The following is a 25,778-nucleotide window of genomic DNA, read 5'->3' on the forward strand; positions in this document are numbered from 1 at the left end:
AATGGGCCCTATTTTAACGATCTAAGCGCATTGTCTAACGCGCACAGCGCAACGTCTAAATGGGCGTGTCCGAATCCACTTTTGCTAATTTAACGACGGGAAAAATCGTTTTTGCGCCAGCGCATGGTCGAAAAGGGTAGGTCCTATTGTAATGGGAGTATTTTGGGCGTAACGTGCAGTAAACCAATGAGAGTCACAGCTCTCATTCCCTTTAAAAGCAAGTTGCGCTGGCGCTATGTCTAATCCCTATTTAGATGACGGACTTTGTAAACTGAAAAACTAAGCGGAGGTAGAAGATCCCCAGTTTAAGATTAATGTTAAATAATTGTGTTGTTTTTCACTTGTATTGAAATTGTTATTTTTTTATTAAAACCTTTAAAACCCGTTTTCTTTTAGTCATGGAAGTAAAAATCAGGCTTGTAATTGCTTTAAATGTATGGCTATCCAATATCATCAAAAAATAATTTACAAGTATGTAAGATAAGGTTTGTACTCTAAAAATACTTTATTTGTAACAAACAGGAGATAAAGAAATTACAAACGGCTCTCCTCACGTTTCAGCACTTTGGACAGCGGTTTTTTTAGCAAAGAGTTTTTTTAAGCATTACTTACAAATGTTTCTCATCTCGCCATATCCACAGGTACAGAGTCATCATATACAATAAATCCGTGAGGTAGCATTAAAAAAAACATTTAAAAACAGACGCATTTGTTTAAAGCAAAGCATTTATTTACTTATCAGGCTGCAGGTAAAGCAGCTCTTTGCGCCTTCTAACGTCTCATAATCAGTCCTCCTTTATAAATATGTCCAAGAGACTCAATAATAATCTCTTAAATTCAATCCTTTAATCTTTCATATTTAAAAGCATTTTTGTGCTGCTGCGCATTTATGTACTTTGTGATAAGCAAACCCGCGTTGCCCTCCCGTTTATAGGCGCATATTATTACTAATGCGCTCTTTAAATAACATAAAACACATTGCGCCATTGACTTTAGACTTTAGACCAGGTTTTTGTTGGTCAATGGCGTAGTCTATTTTAGTTGCCTCAAAATAGCAACGCGCCAACAATGCGCCTGAACACACCTCGTTTTTCAGACCATAACGCCCATGGGCGCAAAGGGGGCGCAAATGCATTTGCTATTTAAACAACGCGGCGCTAAACGTGAAAATTAGGGTGGAAACTAGCGAAAGACACTTGCGTCGCGCATTGCGCTGCATTGCGCCGGGTGTAAGATAGAGCCCAATATGTTTTCCAAAAATAAACAAAAGTCTTGTAGGTGTGGAACGACATAGTATAAAATGACAACATTTTCATTCTGGGGTGATCTAATGCTTTAAGGCCAAATATTTGTTGCTATATCCTGGTTAACCCCCCATTATTAGACTTGCTTGTGAAGTCAATGAATTAAGGCTTAGTGCAGATCTGAACTGCTGCTTTTGCATGAAGCTGCGTACATCTCTGTTATGTGTCAGTATGTGAACGCCTGTTACAGAAGATTTCAGTAAATGGCTGCCATATTGGCTGGCACATCATCAAGAGCCTTAAGCCCGGTATACACTGCACGATTACTGGCTGTCCCATACACAAGATTGCCATCGTGAAACAATCATCACGATTTCTGTGATTGTGGCTTTTCATTGGTGGTCATATATCGTACAGTGGCAGAGGTTCAAAGACGGCCGTTTTCCCGGCCTTGCATCCAAAGATAGCCTACGATAGTTTTCTGACAGTGTCAGAAATTCAGCATGATCACCGCACAGTGTGTTTGCTGCTACGACCTGCATACTGGTATTTGTTTACCACTAGCGCATGATGGTGACGTTGCGCTAACGTTTGACGCAGCCGCCGAAGCTTCCGTGTTATCATCGTACAGTCTACCATCCATGTCGCACAGTGTGATATGGTGATGATCTTATAGGAGTGCAAACATCATGCAGTGTATTCTGAGCACACTTAAACATAAACAATCAATGCCAAGAATATGATGATGAAACAGCATTAGTTTATACAGTACATAATGTAATACATCATTTCAGCTCTGTTTTTATATTTTTCCAGTGTTTAATTGGTTTGAACCACAAAACATGAGATGTCCGTTCCAGTGGAATGTGCAATTTCTCTCTTTCCCTAAAATATGCAGATACGAAGATTAATCAGATTTTGTTATTTAATGTTGTATTTTTTTCCGTTTTATAGCTTTCACAAGGTAAAATTAAAGTTATCTCCTGGAAGCTGGTAAAGTGATCCCTCGGGTGCATGTACCCCTGATTGGGAGTCTTTGATACTCTTTTCAGGAAAACTAAGCTTCCTGTTCCTCAGCAGAATCTTGTGCAGGCCTCCAACTCCTGCATCTGCTGCCAAGCCATCCATCTGTCAAACAACTTTAATACAGCAAGACTGTAAGAGTTACAAAATAAAGTTGACTATTGATCACTTATCAGTTTATCTTATCTTGACCACATGCTCATCTGAAACAGAAGAGATGACCAATGACGAGCAAGCTGGTGGCCAGCATCTCCCTCTCCTGCCTGTATCTCTTTTTCTGTCCTCTTTCCCTCCCATCATCTGTCTCTCTCAATCTCTAGAGAGGGGTAACCCAGATTTCAAAAATGAATTGCTGCTTATTTCTCCTGAACTACTCCCTCCTCTCTCACGCTCTCTCTCTCTCTCTCTCTCTCTATCACACTTTAACTCATCCTCTTTTTGTTGGTAAAAACAGAATCAATCTTGGAAAGTGAAAATCGCCTCTTTTCCTCAACCCCCTCTATTGGATGAAGGAATATACGTCCAGTCACTTCGTCCTGCATCTTCTCGGTTTTCTTGGAAAGCCGCTGTATCATCCTTTAACTCTTTGGTTTTTTTTGGGCTTGGATTTTTTTTATTGCAGGTGTTCTGTGAGGTTGATTTTCTACTTTTCACAAGTTAAGGATTGATTGTATCGAATAACAAGAGACTTGAAGAAGTGAGAGGAGGCGACAGGTGAGGAAGAGGAGTAACTCGCCATACTCATATCTCTACCATACTGTCACATACACAGGTAAATCTTATTTGTGTTTTTCTTTCTTTCATTCTTGCTTGTATTTTTAATCAATCCAGTCTTTATCTTTAGGGAGTGTCCTAAATTATTTGTGCTTTGTTGCTTCTCCTTGGAAGTGTTGATCTCATTTTTAATTAATGTGACTATCATTTTTTTTCAGTACTGTATTTAGCATCTCCTATTGTTTGATTTGTTGCTTGTGTCTCATCATTTATTTCATATTAATGCTTTCTTTTATTAACCTGAATAAAAGCTAAACCAAAGCACTCTACTTTTGACTGATCTCAAATCAGCAGAACTACAGTCACAGATATTCTTATAGGGAGTGTTTATATGTGAGAAAACAGACAGGCATAAACACATTCAGACAGATAAATAGACATAGATTTATATAGTATGTGTGCCCGTGTGTGTGTTTGTTTGTTTGTTTCTATACTAATCACTGTGTTTTAAAGTCCCTATGGAAGTTTCTCTTAGGCTGTGTATTAACCTCTTTTCTCTCTGTTTCGTACCCTTCTCCTGGGAATCTCTTCTTTTCATTTCCTCAACATCACCACTGTGCTCCACATCTCATCGCCCTGTGCTTGGTCTGTGTTTAATCAGGCTTTTTAATCTATTTTTTCACTCCCTTTATATATATCCCTGTTTTTTGCTGTGCCCTGCTCTCTTCAGCTGGTAGGATGTCTACACCAGTCTCTCCATCTCCATCGCTCTCTCCACTGGCCCTGTCCTCCCCATCTCCCACCTCCTCCCCCCTCCCCTCTCCTCTTTCTCCTCCGCCCAGACTCCCAGTCTTCCAGAGGAAGGGAGCACTCAAACACAAGAGGGTCATCGAAGTGAAGGACCACCAGTTCACTGCCCGGTTCTTCAAGCAGCCCACTTTCTGCAGTCATTGCACAGACTTTATCTGGTACTGCACATGTTTACTTCAGTGGTTGCCACATCAGTAACCTAACTGTCCTCTTAACATGTTGTGCTGTTGCTTTAACCTGTACACTTTAATGGATTTTTTGTATTTATAGGATTTTTAAAGGTGCAGTGTGTAAATTTTAGTGGCAACTAGTGGTGAGGTTACGAATTTCAACCAACGTTTCAGTCCACCGTTCACCAAACCCATAGAGAAGCTACGGTAGCCACCACCAGACAAACATGACATCTTCGGAGACAACTTAGTAAAAAAAGTTGAAGTCTGTTAAGGGCTTCTGTAGAAACATGGCGGCACAAAATGGCGACTTCCTTGTTAAGGGGACCCCCGGTGTATGTAGATAAAAACGTCTCTTCTAAGGCAATAAAAACATAACGGTTTTTATACACCACGGAAAATATAGTTATTCATTTTATATTGCATTTCTGTCGAAAGATCCTTATAAAAGTTACACACTGCACCTTTAAAACTAGATGATTTAGGTGCGCAACTCACTCTCAATGCATTACAAGATACAGATTTAATCAGTTTGTGTTTTCCCTGAGGATCAAACCCATGGCCTTTTGCACCGCTAATGCAAATTAGTTACAGTATTGTGTATGCAATACAACACCACTAGGTATTTATTAGCACCCAAACTAAATTTTTTGCTTTTTACAAAACATATATTCACCGCATGTCAACTTCTAAGCCTGCAACTGTCTAATGAAGCTTTACTGTGACTGCATCTTTTTTATGAAACATTGAACACATTCACATTACATTGCACAAAGCATGAATCCAGATGGCTTTGTGATACGACTAAGTTAACATTTACAATGAGCACACAATGTCAACAACACACACACAAATGCACACAGGTGGGGAAGAGGAACGCTGTTTCGCATGCATGTTACACAGCCGTGCTTGCTCTCGCAGTCTCCAGCATGCAGTGTAAAGCTCGTGCCTTTAGGGGCTTTTTAAATTATGCAGCCCCTCTGTTTGAGCTGCCATTTAACCACATGCTTCACAGAAACCGCATGCAACTGCGGCCAGCCATATGGGCTGTGGATCATTCACTCCTATAGCTTCTCTTCATTAGAGCGACTCGGATAGCTACTGATAGATGCATCTGTTTCTCATTCTGTCTATTCAAATCAATTCACATCCATTCCATTTAGCTTTATTGGTTTTTTCCAAAGAATTGTAAAGTAGTTTATGTGGAAAACGTATAAAAGTAATAACATGCTGGGCGTGAATTTACGGGAATGAATCCTTAATCAGTTGCATAAAATCAGAACGTAAAAGTATACGTATGCTGTACAGTCACCTGTTTCCATTGTCTTACTTTTAAGCTTCTAGACATCTATCATGTGTATACCATAAATGAAAATGAATGCTCTTATAAATGCAATTATAATGTATTTATTTTAGTTTTCATTCACCATCTCTCTACCCGCCCATTTTTTTGTGTGTATACAGTATGTTGATGTTGATCACATCTCTTCAAACCCTTCGACTTTTCTGAAGGACACTCTTAAAGAGAGATGCTCTCAAATGCATTTCAGAGCGGATCATATCTAAAGTATTTGGTGTCAAAGCACTTGTGGGGTTTATGCTAAGTTGTGTTTTGCATAGCAAAGAGACGACAAGCCGAGAAAGCTGTTATTATTGTACTGAAGGGCACTTAAATGGCCTGTCATATAAGGATTTCTTGATGTTACCTTATCTGTCACGGCCTCAGCATTTGCTGTCTTCCCCTGCCCTCTGTGATTTTCTTCTTTTCACAAATCTCGAATATGTAATCTATCATAGCTGTGTAATTAGATATGATGAGATTTGTCATTGATGTTTTACAGGGGAATTGGAAAGCAAGGATTCCAGTGTCAAGGTAAAGGCTTTGAATGAATGTGGTAGTTTGTGGCAGTTAGTGAGATGGGAAATACATAAAAAATATAATTTGACCTTATAACAACATGCATCATGCCATGCTTTTTTTTGTCAGTCAAATAGTGAATCATATTACTTACTTTATTTAATAAACATGATTATTTATATTTATTTTACTTAAAAAAGCAGGCAAAAGCACGCACATTAATCTGAAAAACCGTAATGGTGTAAAAATGCAAAGTAGGCAACACTAAAGTTCCAAAAATATCAAAAAATGTTTATTATTAAAAGCTAGTGCAAGGCATCAAGGTACCTTTGCTGACTTTGCATTTGTACACTATTTATTTTACTTAAAGGAACAGTATGTAGGATTGTGGCCAAAACTGGTATTGCAATCACAAAACTTGTGCCTAAACCGGTACTGCAATCACACTACTGGTGTCCAATACACAAAATGACAACATAAACATCAGTTGAGGGCTGCAACTCCACTTTTTAAATGACAATATCCTGGCCAGACCACTGTTGTGAGTGATATAAATATTTGAAATGAAAATGATTTCTTAATGTCTAGTGACATATCAGGGCCATTTTATGATTAATTGATATACATTTCTTACATCTGTTCCTTTAAAGGGATAGTTCACCCAAAAATGAAAATAAAGTCATCAATGACTCACCATCATGTCGTTCCAAACTTGTAAGACCTCCGTTCATCTTTAAAACACAGTTTAAGATGCTTTATATTTAGTCCAAGCGTTTGTTGACCCTTCATTGAAAATCTATGTAGGCTACGGTGTACTGTCCATGTCCAGAACGGTGACAAAAACATCATCAAAGCAGTCCATGCGACATCAGTGGGTCAGTTAGAATGTGTTGAAGCATCGAAAATACATTTTGGTCCAACAATTACGACTTCATTCAACATTGTCTTCTCTTCTGCGTCTTTTGTGAAGCGTACGACGCGGCTGACGTGTTATCTGGTGCGCCCCAGCTGTTTTTTTGTGCACCCGAGCTTCGCTTACAGTCTGAGGGACACGCACGCTGTAACTTTGAAAAAAAAACTTCAACCAACGCAAACCTGTCTGAGGATAACACGTCGTCCACGTCACTGCAGTCACGTGACTTCAGTCTCGCGCATGCACCTCACAACAGATGCGGAAGAGAAGACAATGCTGAATAAAGTCGTAATTTTTGTTATTTTTGGACCAAAATGTATTTTCGATGCCTCAACACATTCTAACTGACCCGCTGATGTCACATGGACTACTTTGACGATGTTTCTATTACCTTTTTGGACATGGACAGTATATCATACCTAGATTTTCAATGAAGGGTCAACAAGCTCTCTGACTAAATATAAAACATCTTAAACTGTGTTTTTAAAAGGTGAACAGAGTTCTTACGAGTTTGGAACAACATGAGGGTGAGTCATTAATTACATTATTTTCATTTTTGGGTGAACTATCCCTTTAAATATTAAATTCGAAATTTTGTCATGATGCAGCAAAAACAGACTATTATAGTGAGTTAAAGTAAAGGAAACGCTGTATTGCTGCAGGGTATTTTGAGTTCGTATTTCATACTGTACTATCTTGACTGATGTCAGTTTCCCTGTTATGTTGGTGTCAAAAGAACGACACAATGCTGAGATTCATTTTACCTATCATCAAAGTTGGATTGCCTCAGCAAAACACTTTAACACTCTAAAAAATATTGGGTTGTTTTAACCCACGGCTGGGTAACTATAGGACAGAACACATTTCTGGGTTAAAATGACCCAAATAATGGGTTGTTTTAACCCAACTGTTGGGTTGTTTCAACATGGTTGATTAACAATAACCCAGCAGTTTGGGTTAAAACAACCCATTATTTGGGTCATTTTAACCCAGAAATGTGTTCTGTCCTATAGTTACCCAGCCGTGGGTTAAAAACAACCCAATATTTTTTAGAGTGAAGGTTTACATCTGTGTGTTATAATTCCAACATCTCTATTTCTTTATATTTCAGATATACAGTATATTAGGCTTACAGATACATACATATTTCATACACTATTTAACACTATTTATAAGAAAAGTCGCATTTATTAATAGTCTATTAAGCTCTGCATTATGACAAAATAACATTTGTTATTAAAGATATCAAGATTATATTTTCAAAGAATGTTCTTAGAATTTTTTTATTTTTATTTTATGTAAATCACAACAGCTGTTTTTTTACTGGGTGACATATTATGGTTAAATAGTTTTATATTTATTTTACCTAAAAAAGCAGGCAAAAGCACGCACATTAATCTGAAAAACCGATAGTGTAAAAATGCAACGTAGGCAACACTAAAATTCCAAAAATATCAAAAAATGTTATTATTAAAAGCTAGTGCAAGGCATCAAGGTATCTTTGCCGATTTTGCATTTTTACACTACTGTATTTATTTTACTTAAAGGTGCAGTGTGTAAATTTTAGCGACATCTAGTGGTGAGGTTGCGAATTGCAACCAACGGCTTAGTCAATTAATTGTCATGCATTTGTAAATTTGAAATCATGCTAATATTGCTTTTTAAACCCTTAAAGGAGCTGTATGTAGGTTTTATATGACTGTACTAAATAAAACAAATACTATAATATAATTGTAGATATAACATATTCATTTTCCATATCTGTTTCTCTGAAAAACACTGCTGTAGCCAATTATTCTCTTTTTGAAATGCACATTCAGTGAAATGTCTGTTTTTGCTTTGGTCCGTGAGATCCTGCCCAATGCCAATTTTCCTTAATAGTGTATTTCGACAGCTTGGTTGCCAGTTATCACGGTTGCCTAAATGAGACCGCAATGGTCCATAAATGTGACCTCCGGTGGACGCAACGTCCAAAATGAACCACCGAATGAGTTGTTAAAATCCACATGAGCTGGTTTATCATTTGCAGACAACAAAAACATTGCAAACATAAAATGAGCAGATGACCTTATGCTTTCCATTATCACGTGTCAGGCAACCTGAGAGGGTAGGCAGGGAAACATCTCCAATATTTTGAATTTAGACTGCGGTACCAAGTTCAATGCTACATACAGTTCCTTTAACTAAGAGAAAACTATTCCAAAGTCTTACCCTTGTAATGTGAAATGCTTTTTGTGTAAGATAACAATCACTTGAACAAACTGGTTTGTGTTTTTCTTAGTCTGCAGTTTTGTGGTGCACAAACGCTGTCATGAGTTTGTCACTTTTACTTGTCCTGGGGCCGTTACTGCACCTAAAGCAGAGGTACGTACAATATGTGCACACAAGTGTCTTTGTATGTCTATAATGTGATTCTACACTGTCAGAAGGAAATGACAAAAAATGGTCCGTGGCTGTCACATGGGCAGTACCTTTTCAAAAGAGTATTAAAATTATTATCTCAAAGGTACAAATTGTTGCTCAAGAGTGCATACTCATAGCTCAAAGGTATTGCTACCAAATATGTAAATATCTGTATGTGCCTTTTTTAAAGTGTACAATCCAAGTAAAAGCTTGGGACAATTTACTGACCATTTTTCACTCTTACTACTAGGCATAAACATTTATTCTTCTCCCTTTAACATTTCCTTATTTTACTTTCCCCTGTATATTGATTATCACGTCTCATGCTTTATTCTCTGCTATGATCAATACTTTTCACTTACAATCTTCTGTATCTTCCATTATCCATTCTTATGTTCTTCATTTTTGCATGGCATGCAATTTATTTTTTTTGTCTGAGTAAGCCACACAGAAGTAGATCTTATAGTCACCAGGCATCATTTCCTTTCCCAGACTGTCCTTTTATTGCTTTGTCTTGCATTTCCTCCCTTTTTAAAATAAAAACCTTATGTAGGAAGATAATTGCATTCTCTCTCTCTCTCTCTCTCTCTCTCTCTCTCTCTCTCTCTCACACACACACATACACACTGTTATTTATGCTCTGATAAAACATGCAGGGAAAGTGATGTGATGGTGTTACTCTGCTGCTGACAGTCCCGTAGTAGAGAATGAGTGTAAAGAATAAGTGTGAAAGGGGAAAATGGTCTCTGTTGTAACACACACCATCTATTTTTCACTGTTTCTCATTTTTCGTACCGGTTTCTTGAGCAAAATGTAATGTAAAAAGTGAAATGGATGTAAAATGAGGTAAAGGAGGAAATATTGTGCACAGCCGCTCATGTGTGACAAGGCTGAAAGGAACGCTGGACAGTGATGCTCGTGTGAGAGACAGAGAGAAAAAAGTGGGAAGGGAGATTGTCAGAGGATGAAGAAAAGGAGCAGCCAGCATGGAAAGAGAGAGAGGTAAAAGTGAGAAAGAGTGAGCGAACGAGGGTTTAGGCATTTAGGAGGATTCGGTTTTCACAGCTGAGCTGAACTCGAATATTCATCCACCATTCATCCTCAAAATAGCCTGAGCTAATTGGCTCCAAGTGAAAAAGTCACTTTTAAAATGAAGCATTTCTCTGGACCTTGAGAGAGAGAGACAGAGAAAGAGAGCGCCAGAGGCAAGCAGAGTTTGTGTGTGTTTATTATTTGTGCGTGTGCTTGGTCCGTCTGTGCATAAAATCAAATCGTTCTATTTATAGAGCAAAATCAGACACATAATTTCAATCTCATTCTCTTTTTCTCCTGCCCAGCCTTTTCAGAGAATTGGACACTTGTGGCTCTCGGTGTTAAATATGAAATCTCATCAAAGTGCTATTGCTAGTAGACTAAGTGATTAAATAATTAAACTAGCACACCATCTCGTTTTGTCTCTACAGGATCTCAAGAGTAAACACAAATTTAAGGTACATACATACTCCAGTCCCACCTTTTGTGATCACTGTGGGTCTCTGCTCTACGGTCTCATACATCAGGGCATGAAATGTAGCAGTGAGTCTATTTACTTCTAATACAATTCAATCACAATGCAAAGATATTTAAACTTCACGGCTGTGACAAATATTTTGGCATCCCTTCATCTTCCCTATTCTAGTACATGCATCCAAAATTCATGACATGAAACTATCTCAAACTTTCATTAAACAATTTTTGATAAATTAATGTATTTCATAAATTAAATGTATAAAACTGGCCCCCCCCTGACACAATTTTTCTTTAAAAAATCCAGATAATTTACTCACCACCATGTCATCCAAAATGTTGATGTCTTTCTTTGTTCAGTCGAGAAGAAATTTTGTTTTTTGAGGAAAACATTCCAGGATTTTTCTCATTTTAATGGACTTTAATGGACCCCAACACTTAACAGTTTTAATGCAGTTTAAAATTGCAGTTTCAAAGGACCCTCAAATGAGGCATAAGGGTCTTATCAAGTGAAAAGATTGTCATTTATGACAAGAAAAAAAAGCACTTTTAAACCACAACTTCTCTTCTTCCTCTGGCTGTGTGACGCGCCAGCGCGACCTCACGTAATTGCGTAATGATGTTGAAAGGTCACGTGTTACATACTGTATATGAAACGCACATTTGCAGACCATTCTAAACAATAAACTGAGATTAATTAGTATCATTCCACATACAACAATGTCAGAACGGTCCTCTTTCTCCACACTGGTAAACACTGGGGTGTAGTTTCGCATATGTCGTTCGTGACCTCTTGACGTGATGACGTATTGCGTGAGGTCGCGCTTGCGCATCACAGGACTGGAGATAGATGAGAAGTTGTGGTTTAAAAGTGCATATTTCTTTTCATTTCTTATCAAAAAGTACTTTGAAACGGCAATTTTCAACTTCATTATTAAAACTGTTACATGTTGGAGTCCATTAAATTCCATTAAAATGAGAAAAATCCTGGAATGTTTTCCTCAAAAAACATAATTTCTTCTCGACTGAACAAAGAAAGACATCAACATTTTGGATGACGTGGTGGTGAGTAAATTATCTGGGTTTTTTTTTTTTAAGAAAATGGACTAATCCTTTAACTAATTTAATATTTCTTTGGGTATACGACCTGAGGTTCATACAGTTCAAATAGATGGGTATCAACATCTTATTGATACCCCTACAATATTAATTCATACATCTAAATCTAAACCGTTAAATGCGGGGTGCATGATCTCTGAAAGCCAATGTTGACATTTGAAATCACCTAAACAAACACCTTCTTTTGATAGATGTGCTCCACACATATGCAACCCATGCAAAAATGTTGGTTAGTAGACATGCCCCTTACTGCTGATTGGCTACAAGTGTGTTTTGGTACTCAGCCCGACTCCCTTTTCTGAAGTGTTTTTCAAAAATCATGCACCCCACCTTTAAGCTTAAAGGAAAACACCACCATTTTTCAATATTTAACTATGTTCTTACCTCAACTTAATTAATACATACCTATCTTTTTTCAATGCGTGCACTTTTAATCTTTGTTCAGCGCTTTGTGAATGTGTTAGCATTAAGCCTAGCCCCATTCATTCCTATGGCTCCAAACAGGGATGAATTTAGAAGCCACCAAACACTTCCATGTTTTCCCTATTTAAAGACTGTCACATGAGTAGTAACACAAGTAAGTATGGTGGCACAAAATTAAACTTTTGTTTGGAGCCATAGGAATGAATGGGGATAGGCTAAATGCTAACACATTCACAAAGCGCTGTACAAAGATTAAAAGTGCACAAATTGAAAAAAGATAGGGATGTATTAATTCATCTAAGTTGGGGTATAAGAACATAGTAAAATATTGAAAAACGTGGTGTTTTCCTTTAATCTACATGCCATAATCATCACGATGGCTTTTATAAATCAACACAATTATATGTATTGGTATCCGTGTAGACTGGTGATGTTTTATGTCAGGCTTTTAATAGATGTCTAATGCTGAATGAGAGATTGAATTAATTCCCTTTAATCCATGTCATAACAACCATATCATTTAATATAATTAGCCCGACATGCTACCCTCCCATAACATAATAAAGCAAAATGTGATGGCTGACAGCTCATGTTTCATATGACACGAGGAACAACGCCGTTACTGTAACATTAATCTCTTTTGGACAGGCACAGAACTTAAAGTTTATATCTTTTTTATCTATCCACTTTTGAGGTTGCGACAAGAACGTACACAAGCGCTGTGAGAGCAGCGTCCCCAGCCTCTGCGGACAGGACCACACCGAAAAAAGGGGACGCATTCGTCTGACCGTGCGTGGAGAGAAAGAGGATTTATTTGTTACAGGTGAGCATATCAGCAGGTCTGAAATCTGTTGAACACTTTTTTTCTGTTCATATACCCTGAAGAACAATCTGTTCCTTTCTCTTACTGAGAGAGGAAGATAAATTTGCTGTTTAAGGAAGCTGCCCAGCACAGTTAAGTTTCCCTCCAGCAGAGGGAAATGTTTGTATACAGCATCGTCGGTTCATGAGGATAAGGCTAATTATAAACACACAAGCTGCTGTATTACAATGCATTAGCTGCATTGTGTCAACTGAACGGAGCATGTGGCCCTCAGATCAGCCCCACCATAGAGAGATTAATGAGGAGTGAGAAGACTACTAATGCTGTACAGAGAACGTGAACGCTTAAAATGCACTGCTGTTGTTTTAATGAGAACCAGCTGCAGGTCTCATGAGTTCATTTAAAAATCCTGTTAAATCAAAACGAGTCTTTTGTGGCTTTTATACGTGTTAGCTAGATGTCTAAATGCTAGGTTTCAATAAAAGATCAAATTTACACCCTATTTTACTGGTAAAATATTAATGTAGTGTATGTGATCCCTTGGACCTGATCAGTTGGTTACAGCATGGTGCTAATAATCCAAAGGTTGCCAGTTCAATTCTTATGGATGGCAGGTAGCGCATGATGTGCTCTTGAGCAAGGGACACTTTGCTCAGATGCTTCCTCACTTTAACTTTCATCACAAAAAGAAATCCCACGTATGCACACTACTCATATTGTCAAAATGCATTGAACTACCTCATCAGTATGGGTCTTTTTTATACATCCTACACTAATGTACAGTTAATGCCCCTTTTCTCTTGATATTTGTATTTTATTATAATACCTTTATTTATTGTACACTCTCAGAAATAAAGGTAAAAAAAGTCACTGGGACAGTACCCTTTCAAAAGGTACCCAAAGAGTGCATATTAGTACTTCAAAGGTACATATCGGTAGTTCAAAGATATATATTTGTACCTAAATGGTACACATTAAGACCTTTTTTTATTGAGTTTATTTTTGACAGTGTATTAGTTATTATAGTCATTTTTGTCACCAAGACAAATTCCTTGTACAGTATGTAAGCACACAGTACTTGGCAATAAAGGTGATTCTGATGTGATGTTCACATTTTTCCAATCACATGATCTAAAAATAAAATACTTTCATACGGTCTGCTATACAACTTACCACATACTGCAAAGTATGCACCGTATCTAATTAACCTCAGTGCATGTCAACACCTCTGCAAGCTGTTATTTTATCCGATGCATAGCAGCTTTTTTCTTCTACATCCAAATTAAACACACGCATACTTCATTCTCAATATTTATGTTTTAGTACATGAAGCACATAATCTGATTCCAATGGACCCTAATGGCCTGTCTGACCCTTACGTGAAGCTCAAACTCATCCCTGACCCAAAGAGCCAGAGCAAACAGAAAACCAAAACCATCCGTTCTACACTCAACCCTATCTGGAACGAGAGCTTTACTTTGTGAGTGTTTATGTCTTCGTTCTGTACTGTGTGTGTGTGTTAGATTTACTGTATGCTGTTCATTTTTGTACAGTACTATAAATAAATATATCTAGATTTATGCATTACATGGAGAAAATGAGGGGTGCATCCCTGTATAAATGACATTGTTACAGTGTGGATTGTGCTTCTGTCAACCTAAAAAATGTGAAAAAGATCAACCCAGTAACTTAGTTTTGGTAAACCATTCTCTGCAAGCATGTGAAAAATCAGATATTGAAATTTGGCTCCCCTTGTGACGTCAGAAGGGGATAATACTGCCTCTTAATCTGCACTATCCAACCACGGCAGTGCCATTTAATGCAGAATCATTTGCATTTTAAAGGATACACCCAAAAATGGCACAATTTTACTTACACCTACAAAGTGCCAATTTTAACATGCTATAATAAATTATCTATATGGTATTTTGAACTAAAACTTCACATATGTACTCTAGGGACACCACCGATTTATTTTACATCTTAAAAATGTCTTGTAAAAATGTCCCCTTTAAAGGGATAGTTCACTTTAAAATGAAAATTCTGTCATCATTTACTCATCCTAATGTTGTTCTAAATCTGTATGAATTTCTTTTTTTTCTGATGAACACAAAAGAAGATATTTTGAGAAATGTTGGTAAACACACAGCAGTGAGTGACCATTTACTTCCATAGTAGGAATAAAAAAATATGATGGAATTCAATGGGTAACTTCAACTGTGTGCTTACCATCATTTATCAAAATATTTTCTTTATCATTTATCACAATACTTCCAAAATATTTGTTTTCTACTATGGAAGTCAATGGTCATTTACTGCTGTGTGTTTACCATCATTTCTCAAAATATCTTCTTTTGTATTCATCAGAAAAAAAACAAATTCATACAGGTTTAGAACAACATGAGGATGAGGAAATGATGACTCAATTTTTAAGTGAACTATCCCCTTAATGTGTTTTTTTCTTAATGTGCGTCTGTAGTTCAGTGCGCGGGAGGCAGTGGGACAGACGTTTGTCTGTAGAGGTCTGGGACTGGGATCGTACCTCACGGAATGACTTCATGGGCGCCCTGTCATTTGGCGTTAGTGAAATATTTCGACGTTCTGTCAGCGGCTGGTTTAAACTTCTCAATCAGGATGAGGGAGAGTATTATAACATCCCTGTTCCTGACCCAGACCTGCAGGTAGACTCTCTCATCACCTCTGTATTTACATTTATTACACTTCATTCTGCTAATTCCCATCTACTTATGAAAATTGGATTTTTATTACTCTCACATCATTACTTCTTTATTACTGTTTTGGCTAGTGTTGATAGATCTGAGCTATTATCCGTAAAGTCACAAACTGCATACGTGTCAATCTATAAACTATATTCTACCCTTGAGCAGGGCACTTAACCGGGGGTTGCTCCAGGGAGATTGTACCTGTAATAGATGTGCCGTAAGTCACTTCAGATAAAAGTGTCAAGTAAACGACAAGTGGCACATGCAATATTTAAGAAAAGATGCTGAAGAATGCCACCGGCTCACACCTCAGGCTTACGGATAAATGCACATGTACAGCTACAGTATAGAAGCATGACTTCAATGACAGAAACACATGCTAGCACCCTGCATACTTTACTCCAGGGGTGCGAAATCATGGTTTTGGAGGGCAACTGTCCTGCAGAGTTTAGTTCAAAGACTAATTAAACACACCTGAAAAATCAAATTAAAGTCTTGAGAATTACTTGGAAATGAAATGCAGGTGTGTTTGATTGGTTGGAACTAAACTCTGCAGGACAGTGGCCCTCCAGGACCCCTGCTCTACTCCAAGCCTTTTTTTTAATGAGTACAGGTATTATGCTACTTTTAAAACACTGCCACAGGAGGGCAGTATAGGTTAATTCAGACTTATGATTCTCTCTCTCTCTCTCTCTCTCTCTCTCTCTCTCTCTCTCTGCAGGTGCCACAAGAAGTTATTGATCCCTCTATTCCTCCCGTTACTGCCTCCTTGATGGGACCTGTGACTGCTGTGACCACGTCTGCTTTGAGCCAGGCTCCTAAAGGCCAAGGTCGAATCGGACTGCATGATTTCAACTTCCTCATGGTTCTGGGCAAAGGAAGTTTTGGCAAGGTATACTGTAAGAATATACAGTAATGCATGCACAGAACACATGAATAGTATGTTTAAAGTTAAGTCATTTTCATTTAGGTTTACTGAAAATACACAAATATTTGTTTAAAAAAATATTTTTGTTTAAACTGTATATCTGTCCATTGTCCACAAACAGGCAGGGTTGCCAGGTTTTCACAGCCAAATCTGCCCAGTTGCTACTCAAAACCAGCCCAATTCAGTTTCGAGGGGAGTTCTCCAGTAAAAACCTGAATATGGGGGTATACACTGTGTTTTTTGGGAAGGACACATCTGCCAATATTCTCATTCCGGGGTCTAAATATCACATTATAAGGTCGTGTAACACAGTGGTTCTCAAACTGAGGGCCGTGACCCCACGGAGGGGTTTAATTTAAAAAAACATGAATTTATAATAAATTCTGTGTAATTAAACGATAGAAAAATAAGACTAACTAACACTACAACATTGTATAATTTAATATGTTTTGTTTAATTCTTGTTTTAAGTTTTGGAATGTTTTATGTCATACATTTTCTTTGGGGGGGGCACGAAAGGATGCATCGTACACAGGGGGGCCGCACGTTGATAAAGTTTAAGAACCACTGGTATAACAGTTAGGTTAACAGTATCCCAATTCCACAGGAAAACGGCAGACTTGGCAACCCTGCATACAGGGGTTTGGTCATATCTTGCATGTGTGAGCAACTGAAAAGAGTAATTTTTAATAAATCAGGTCAGGTCTTTTAGGAATGTCGACACATTTTATTAGGGTACATAATCTTTTAAATCAGTGGTTCCCAACCTTTTTCACTTCAAGGCCCCCTAGTTGCCCACAACAATATTAGAAGCCCCCTACTCACTTCCACATAAAATTAAATAGAACTTGAAATGACTAGACAGATGTATTCGCTGCTATGGCCAAATAAATAAGAAACATCTTGATTTTTGCTTGTTTTAGCTTATTTTAATGCTTTTTTTAAAGGTGCAGTGTGTAAATTTCAGCGGCATCTAGTGGTAAGGTTGTGAATTGCAACCAACGGCTCAGTCAACTGCTCACCCCTTGCTTTTGAAACGCATAAAGAAGCTACGTAGCCGCACCCAGAAAAACATGTCATCGTTGGAGACAACTTAGGAAATGCATTTCTGTCAAGAGATCCTTCTAAATATTACACACTGCACCTTTAAATATATAAAAGTCATCTCTATATTAAAGTCATCTTGAGGCCCTCTACTGAGGCCCTCGTGGGCCCCGACCCCCTGACTGGGAAACACTGTTTTTAATGTAATGTATTTATAATTTTTTTTTTATATTTGTTTCTAAAAACAATCTTTACTTCATCTTTACGATACAAAAAGCTACTCGTGTTCAATCACCTGTATTTTAACTATAACAATACAAAATATTCAATAGCTTTATGATCTTGTACTGAAAGACAGACTTTCAAAATGAAATGTACCCTGAACATTAAAAGGAATGTGAAGGACGAATAAGCAAAACTAAGTCAACTGCATAATCTCGGTTTAAAATTGCAGTCCCCAGGTGAAAAAGTAGTACACTTCCATAGTGTACTTAAAGGGGCCATAGCACAAGACTTTTTTTAAGATGTCAAATAAATCTTTGGTGTCCCCAGAGCACATATGTGACGTTTTAGCTCAAAATACCATATAAATAATTTATTATAGCATGTTAAAATTGCCACTTTGTAGGTGTGTGCAAAAATGTGCCGTTTTGGGTGTGTCCTTTAACCTGATAAGGAACACTGTGCCGTACACGGTACACCCCCTCCCTTGCACATGAGGCTGCATTACGTCATTGTAACTTACGGTAAATATACGGTCATGCGGCACATCGTTGTAAAGCTTAGACTTTCGTGATTCCATATGCGCACACACAAAGCATAATATGATTTATAGCAGTCATAAAGCTGTAATCTAGTTATTAGTTACCTGAACCGGGCGGCGCCAATTTAGGATATTTACTTACCTTCAAAATCTTCCCTTTATCCGCTTTGGTGAAATTGTCCAAAACAAATTGTTCATAAATCCCCAAAAGTCCAAGGAAATGGAATACCTAAGCCTTTTAATCCAAAACGATTTGGTTATCTCACAATCTTGACGTTTCTGACTGAATTACGATATAAATAGTGTATACAATTAGTTCACTAACGGACATTCGTTCGAATCTCACTTTTCATTCACGATTTATAATGAATATATTCGGATGTCACGTTTATTGTGCAATGTCTGAGGAACAAATACGCCCCCTTGTGGAATTTCAGCCGTTCCATAAGAGGCTACAATGCAAATAAGCTGATGAAATTCAAACACTGATCACAATGATGGTGGTTTGTTGCAATTAAAACTCAATTGTGCTTTTCTTTGCACTAAATGGCAGTGCTGTGATTGGATAGTGCAGATTAAGGGGTGGTATTATTATAATAAGTGCTCCTTATGACATCATAAGGAGAGCCACATTTTAATGACCTATTTTTTCATGTGCTTGTAGAGAATGGTTTACCAAACTAAGTTACTGGGTTGAACTTTTTTTTACATTTTCTAAGGTTGATAGAAGCACTGGGGACCAAATCATAGCACTTAAACATGGAAAAAGTCAGATTTTCATGCCATGGCCCCTTTAAAGTGCTTTATTTTCACACACTGATTTTGTACTTAATATACTAAAAATTCCTCCTAAGATGTTCTAAAGATTATCTAAGTGTACTTCACTGTGCTATTTTGAGACACCATGAATATGAACTAAAACACACTTTTAACATACTCTCTCTGTATTAAAAAATGTATTTAGTTAATACTTGTATCAAACCTGAACTCAACTTTTTTACAAAGATGGGTTCAAGTTCACTACAAGTGCCACCCAAATAAATTTTTAGCAAATTTTAGTTCATATTTATGGTGTCTCAAAAGCACAGTGAAGTACACTTAGATGATCTTAAGAACATCTTAAAAAGTATTAAAGATTATTTTTTTAGTATATTAAGTACAAAATGAGTGCTCGAAAAAGCACTTTAAGTAGACTATGGAAGTGTACTACTTTTTCACCTGGGTCTGTGGAAAGGTCACAGTAAATTCACTGACCGTCTGCTTTATTTGATCATACAAGTTTATTTTATCGGCTCAAATGGCAAAGAAAGCTGTGTTTACCAGTTACCAGGCTGCTTGAATGAGTACTTTGGAGAAACTACTAACCATTAGATTTGCTAGTTTGCCAGCTTAATGCCATCACATTTACTTCTTCTCTAATTGGGGGTCTAAATCAGTGGACCCAAATATGTCTGCTTTTAAATTCTCTGTAGATGAGAAGTAGAGTAGCAAGGTTGCAGCGTCCTTGAACAGATTTAGGCCCTTTTTTAAATCATTCCTGGGCTGCCCCTAATTTAGGCAAATGGGGAAAGAAAGCATTTTTAGTTCCCAGCTGCATGTGAATGGTTGATTTAACTGTCCCAACATTTGCAGCTGTACCGTATGATGCGAAATTTCACAGTCAGGGTCCAGTAAGTTGCATACCTCATTCACATTGAAACACCTGGAGCTGTGTAGATACAAAACATAATCCTGTTATGTGTTCAATAAAGGTGTCATTTTCTATTCTGCATGTGTAAGGAAAGGTCTGTGGGGTGGGAGTAAGGGAATGTTGAAATATTATGATGCAAACTATTCAAACAAAGCATTATTCCTCTGTCTGTGCTGAGCGTTATCTTGTGGTTGTCATCTGTCGGTGCGCAGCACACAAGAGTGAAGGCCTGAGCTGTTTGATCCCTAAAGAAAAATGACATGAGAGCTTTTCTGCCTTTCACACACGGGAGCATACGTTTTTGCTTGAGTGTTACGGAGGATCGTTGTTTGTCTATGTAGGTGTTGGGAATTGTAGATTTTCGTGTGCCTTTGTGTGTCTGTGCTGGTGAGCATATGCATGTGCGCGCAGTTATTTGGTTATATAAGAGACCCGGGTTATGCTCAGTAGACAGCACATCCTCCAGGGTGCATAACCGTGCTAAAGAAAGGATAAAAACGAGGGACGAGATTAAAGAGAGGCCCAGAGAGAGAGCGGGAGACCTGGGACCCAGAGATAGGAAAATGACATGAGAGCAGAAAAAAGAGAAAGATGTGAAGAGAGCAGCTCACGTGAGGAAAAAGCTAATCTACATGAAAGAGAAGTCATTTGGTTGCAGTTTAATTTGAAGTTTCTTGTGGCTGCACAAGTCTCTTTCGGTCATCATAAAAAATCATAAGAGAAAAATTTAATTATATTTTGCATAAAGAAAAAGGCCTACAGTACATTTTGGATAATTAAGACTTTTGCATGTTATTTAAATCAGCACAATTCACCGTACGGCATTTTCACCCCCACAATCTCACCCACAATTACCATAATGCATTTTGAAGTTTTTTATTATTCAGTGATGATTGTTTTACCTTTCTGCACCATATTATAAACTTTTTTATGTTTTGTGGTAAAATAATAGTGATTATAATGATGAAAAACAAGTCACCAAGGAAAATATTGTTAAGTAAATGCTGAATAAATGAAATTATTACGAAATATATAAAATACTTGTGTGATTATGTGACAATCTTACATTGCATTACTGTAAAAGAACACTGTAATTTTTTTACATTAAGTATTATCAAATTGGCCGTGCAAGTCATTTAAACTAATTATTTTAAAATCATCCTTAAAGGATTAGTTCATTTTCTTAAAAAAAAAATCCAGATAATTTACTCACCACCATGTTATCCAAAACGTCGTTGATGTCTTTCTTTTTTTCAGTCGAGAAGAAATTATGTTTTTTGAGGAAAACATTTCAGGATTTTTCTCATTTAATGGACTTTAATGGACCCCAACACGTAACACGTTTTAATGCAGTTTAAAATTGCAGTTTCAAAGGACTCTAAATGATCCCAAACGAGGCATAAGGGTCTTATCTAGCAAAACGATTCTCATTTTTGACAAGAAAAATAAAAAATATGCACTTTTAAACCACAACTTCTTGTTATCCTCCGGTACTGTGACCTCACGCAGTACGTCATCATGTCAAGAGGTCACGGATGACGTATCCAAACTACGCCCCAGTGTTTACTGTTTAGTGTGGAGAAGGAAGACTGTTCCGACGTTTTTGTATGTGGAATGATTCTTATTAATGTCTTTGTGTCAAATTATTGTTTAAAATGGTCTGCAAATGTGCATTTCATATATGTAACACGTGACCTTTACACGTCATTATGCAATTACGTGAGGTCATGCTGGCACACAGGACCGCATATAGGTGAGAAGTTGTGTTTTAAAAGTGCTTTTTTTTTGTCAAAAATTACAATCATTTCGCTAGATAAGACTCTTATGCTTCGTTTGGGATCATTTAGAGTCCTTTAAAAATTCAATTTTAAACTGCATTAAAACTGCTACGTGCTGGGGTCCATCAAAGTCCACGAAAACTAGAAAAATCCTGGAATGCCTTCCCCAAAAAACACAATTTCCCCTCGACTGAACAAAGAAAGACACCAACATTTTGATGTCCCCATGTGGAAACAAGCTTATAAATCAAACAGAATGATGTTTCTTGAAAATGTGAAGTAGTAGAAGGGTTTCTGTGATGGTTGGGGTTAGGGAATGGGGTAGGTAAGGGGAATAGAAGGTTCAGGTTGTTTGATTTGAGTTGATGTTTCACTGGATGAAGTCTGTGCATGTTAAATCCGTGTCAAATGATGTTTCCCTTTCTCATTTGGTGTTTGTATATTTGTGTCTCTTCTGGAGGAATGCAAGCAGAAGATGATGAACTCTTCATTATTAATTTTCAGGAAGTGTGGGTTTCCTCATCTTCACACAGGTGTTATTGGCAGAGGAGAGGGGAAGCGAGTGTCTGTTTGCAGTGAAGGTGTTGAAGAAAGACGTGCTCTTTCAGGATGAGGATACAGAAAGCGCAATGGTGGAGAGGAGAGTGCTGGGCCTGACGGGACGTCCACACTTTTTGACCTCTCTATACTGCGCCTTTCAGACTGAGGTCAGTGTGTATGTGTAAACATATAAACCTATAGAAGTAGGAGGTCATACATGCATATGCACGTACAGTATGTAAATTATGAAATATATATGAGTTGAAATGTCCTGTAGTGATGAAACCAAATACATTATTCACCTTAAGGCAATTGTAAGGTCTGAACTGGCATCTTATTGGTCCTTCGTGTCCACTAGTTGTCTCTCCGATCCGTTGTTTTAATGAGGTTTTGTGAAGTTACATTGTCAGCTGTTCAAGCAAAGCTGTTGTAATAATAAAAGCATCATTGTAATAAGAAAGCATCACCGTTATGCATTTTAACTCAGTAAATGGTTATATTCTTTGGCTTTAAAGGTGCAGTGTGTAAATTTTAGCGGCATAAAGTGGTGAGCTTGTGAATTGGAACCAACCACTTTGTCCACTGCTCACCCCTCGCTTTTGAAACACATAGAGAAGCTACGGTAGCCGCCACCAAACAAACATGTCATCGTCGGAGACAACTTAGTAAAAAAATTGTCTATTAAGGGCTTCTGTAGAAAAATGGCGGCACAAAATGGCGACTTCCATGTAAGGGGACCCCCGGTGTATGTAGATAAAAACGTCTCGTCCTAAGGTAACGGTTCATTGTGAAAGGTCTTTATACACCCCTGATAATATAGTTTTGTATATTATTTTGCATTTATGTCAAGAGATCATTCTAAAAATGACACACTGCACCTTTAATACGGACTAATAGATTCAATTTATTATTATTGGCTTTGTGCCTTTAACAAAATCATATGCTCTTTACATTTTGTTTAATGGAGTTTATATAATGAAAAATGCAAAATGATGAAACATCTACCAATATGATGATATCATACATAGTGGGAAAATTTTTCCATCTTTTATATCTTTCCAGCTTTCTTGAAATACTGCCGTACTTCTCCTAAACTGGCAAAATGGAGCAACATTTTTGATTTATGTCTTTCCTCTGCTGCTCTTAAATAGAAAGATGTTCAGTTGTTCATATTAAAAGATCATTTGTTGATCGCTTTACATTTTTTTCACCTTGACACAATAAATCGTTTTTGAAACTAATGACTAATCTACCATTCAATCAGCCTTTTAACTCTGTTAGTTGCCTGAAAAATGACTTTCCCTGGTGTTAATTGTCAGACCTCTTTTAATAAACGCACACTGCGAAGTGGCAGTCAGCCTAATAAAATAGTCTGCCAGCTACAGTATTCAAAGAGAGAGAGTGTGTGTGTTTACAGTATGTCTGGCCATAATGGCGTTTTAAGGTTTAAATAGCTCACATCAAATGACTTGATGTTTGTTCTCTTGTGAATTCGTAACAAGAACTTGGCGTGTATGTTAGGTGTGTCCGATTGTATCAACGACCCAAAGTAGCGTCACTCCATCAAATCAGAGTCTCTGGTATAAAAACGCAGCAATCTTAATGATCAGTTGATCATTGAAGTCTTTCTGACACCATGCTTTAATTTGAGCCTCTCGAGAAAGAGTGGGATTTACATGATCCTCGTAATGAATGTGTTTTCATCACAACACTGATGTGCTGCTCTAGCTTCCCACGGAGTTTAGTCCATTGTGTCATCACAGTGTTTTAATTGTGTGTCTATATAATTGTGATCTTCATAAGAACATTATACATAAATAGATCCAGATGGACCCTATTGCCTTTCCCCCGTGATTTTGGTGGTAAATTTGTAGAATTCAGCTAAACGGATTAAAATAAATTAAATGGAGCTGAGAGGATTACTTTGTTATTAATAGCATAAAACAATCAAATTAGCCAAACAACAGTAGTTATATTACATTAATTATAAAGCGGATCTGCAAATATAAAGCAGGGAACATGGATTTGTATACAAATGGATACAGATTTTTTGGTAGCACTTTATTTTAACGTATCTTTGTTACACATGTAATTACAGTACTGTACTAGTAATAACAGTAAAATGCATAATGACATGCAACTAACACATGAAATTACGTACCTATATTCACGTAATTTTCTGATTCTTTTTCGTGATACTGTCACGAATTTCCGCGTTTTTTCGTGATCGTATAATAAATTTCTGTTTGTGTCATTGTCACGTATTTGTTACTCAACTGTTTTGTCCTATTTTCTTACCATTGTCGCTTCGGTTTAGGGTTAGATTTACATAAAATGACATCCTTAGCCAAACCCAACTCTAACCCATAACGCCAGGCGACAATGGTTTAAAAATCTGAAAATATAAAAAAAATCTGAAAACATAGTATAAACCAATAAGTGACATCTTAACACCAAATCTAACCCTAAACCGAAGCGACAGTGGTTTGAAAATAGGAAAAAGCAGTTGAGTAACCAATACGTGACAATGACACATAAAAATAAATTTGTGATACGATCGCGGAAAAACGCGAAAATTTGTGACAGTATCCAACCCTGTATCACAAAATGTTGTATGTATAGTCACATAAATTTGTGAGTCTTTTCTGTGACACTGACAGGTTTTTCCGCCTTTTTGCGTGAACGTGTCACGTATTTCTGTTTACGTGTCATTGTCACGTATTTGTTACTCAATTGTCTTGTTTGTCTTATTTTCAAACCATTGATGCTTCGGTTTAGGGTTAGATTTGGTGTTTGCATTAGGATGTCACTTTAAGTATTGGTTTATACCTTTTTTTCATGATTTATTTTTATATTTTATGATTTTTAAACCATTGTCACCTGATATTAGGGTTAGAGTTGGATTTGGGTAAGGATGTCATTTTATGTAAATCTAACCCTAAAACGACAATGGTAAGAAAATAGGACAAAAAAGTTGAGGAACAAATACGTGACAATGACAAGTAAACAGAAATACGTGACACGCAAAAGGCGGGAAAACGCGTGTCAATGTCACTGAAAAAAACAAATTTACATGACTATAGGTACGTAATTTCTGGAACACTGACACCATACAATAAAGTGTTACCAGAATATATACATACGCAATTTAATATGCAGTATTCATAATTTTTCATTACATTTTTCAGAAATATTTCATATATTTACATGTATGTCATATGGTTACGTGTATGAAACAATCATTTAAAAAATATATTTTTAATTCAGTGCACTTTGGGTGTCAAAAAAGTTGAATGCAATTCAGTTA

The 25,778-nt window shown here is 37.2% G+C and overlaps 1 protein-coding gene across 2 annotated transcripts in view; it reads left to right on the forward strand.

Annotated features, from left to right (window-relative positions):
* Window positions 1–1,629: 1,629 nt before the first annotated feature.
* The window catches only part of prkcg (protein kinase C, gamma), a 29,558-nt gene continuing 5,409 nt past the window's right edge, over window positions 1,630–25,778 (forward strand). The window contains exons 1-10 of one of the 2 annotated variants that reach the window (XM_055209777.2): window positions 1,630–3,039; window positions 3,643–3,949; window positions 5,803–5,834; window positions 9,014–9,096; window positions 10,599–10,710; window positions 12,878–13,006; window positions 14,330–14,486; window positions 15,486–15,687; window positions 16,451–16,621; window positions 22,465–22,638. In XM_055209777.2, the coding sequence (XP_055065752.1) occupies window positions 3,720–3,949; window positions 5,803–5,834; window positions 9,014–9,096; window positions 10,599–10,710; window positions 12,878–13,006; window positions 14,330–14,486; window positions 15,486–15,687; window positions 16,451–16,621; window positions 22,465–22,638 (1,290 nt within the window). In that variant the 5' untranslated portion in view covers window positions 1,630–3,039; window positions 3,643–3,719. The remainder of the gene's footprint in view (window positions 3,040–3,642; window positions 3,950–5,802; window positions 5,835–9,013; window positions 9,097–10,598; window positions 10,711–12,877; window positions 13,007–14,329; window positions 14,487–15,485; window positions 15,688–16,450; window positions 16,622–22,464; window positions 22,639–25,778) is intronic. The other variant, XM_055209775.2, reaches the window with a different exon arrangement.

Source organism: Misgurnus anguillicaudatus, chromosome 10 (genome assembly GCF_027580225.2).
Source record: "Misgurnus anguillicaudatus chromosome 10, ASM2758022v2, whole genome shotgun sequence".
NCBI lineage: Eukaryota > Metazoa > Chordata > Actinopteri > Cypriniformes > Cobitidae > Misgurnus > Misgurnus anguillicaudatus.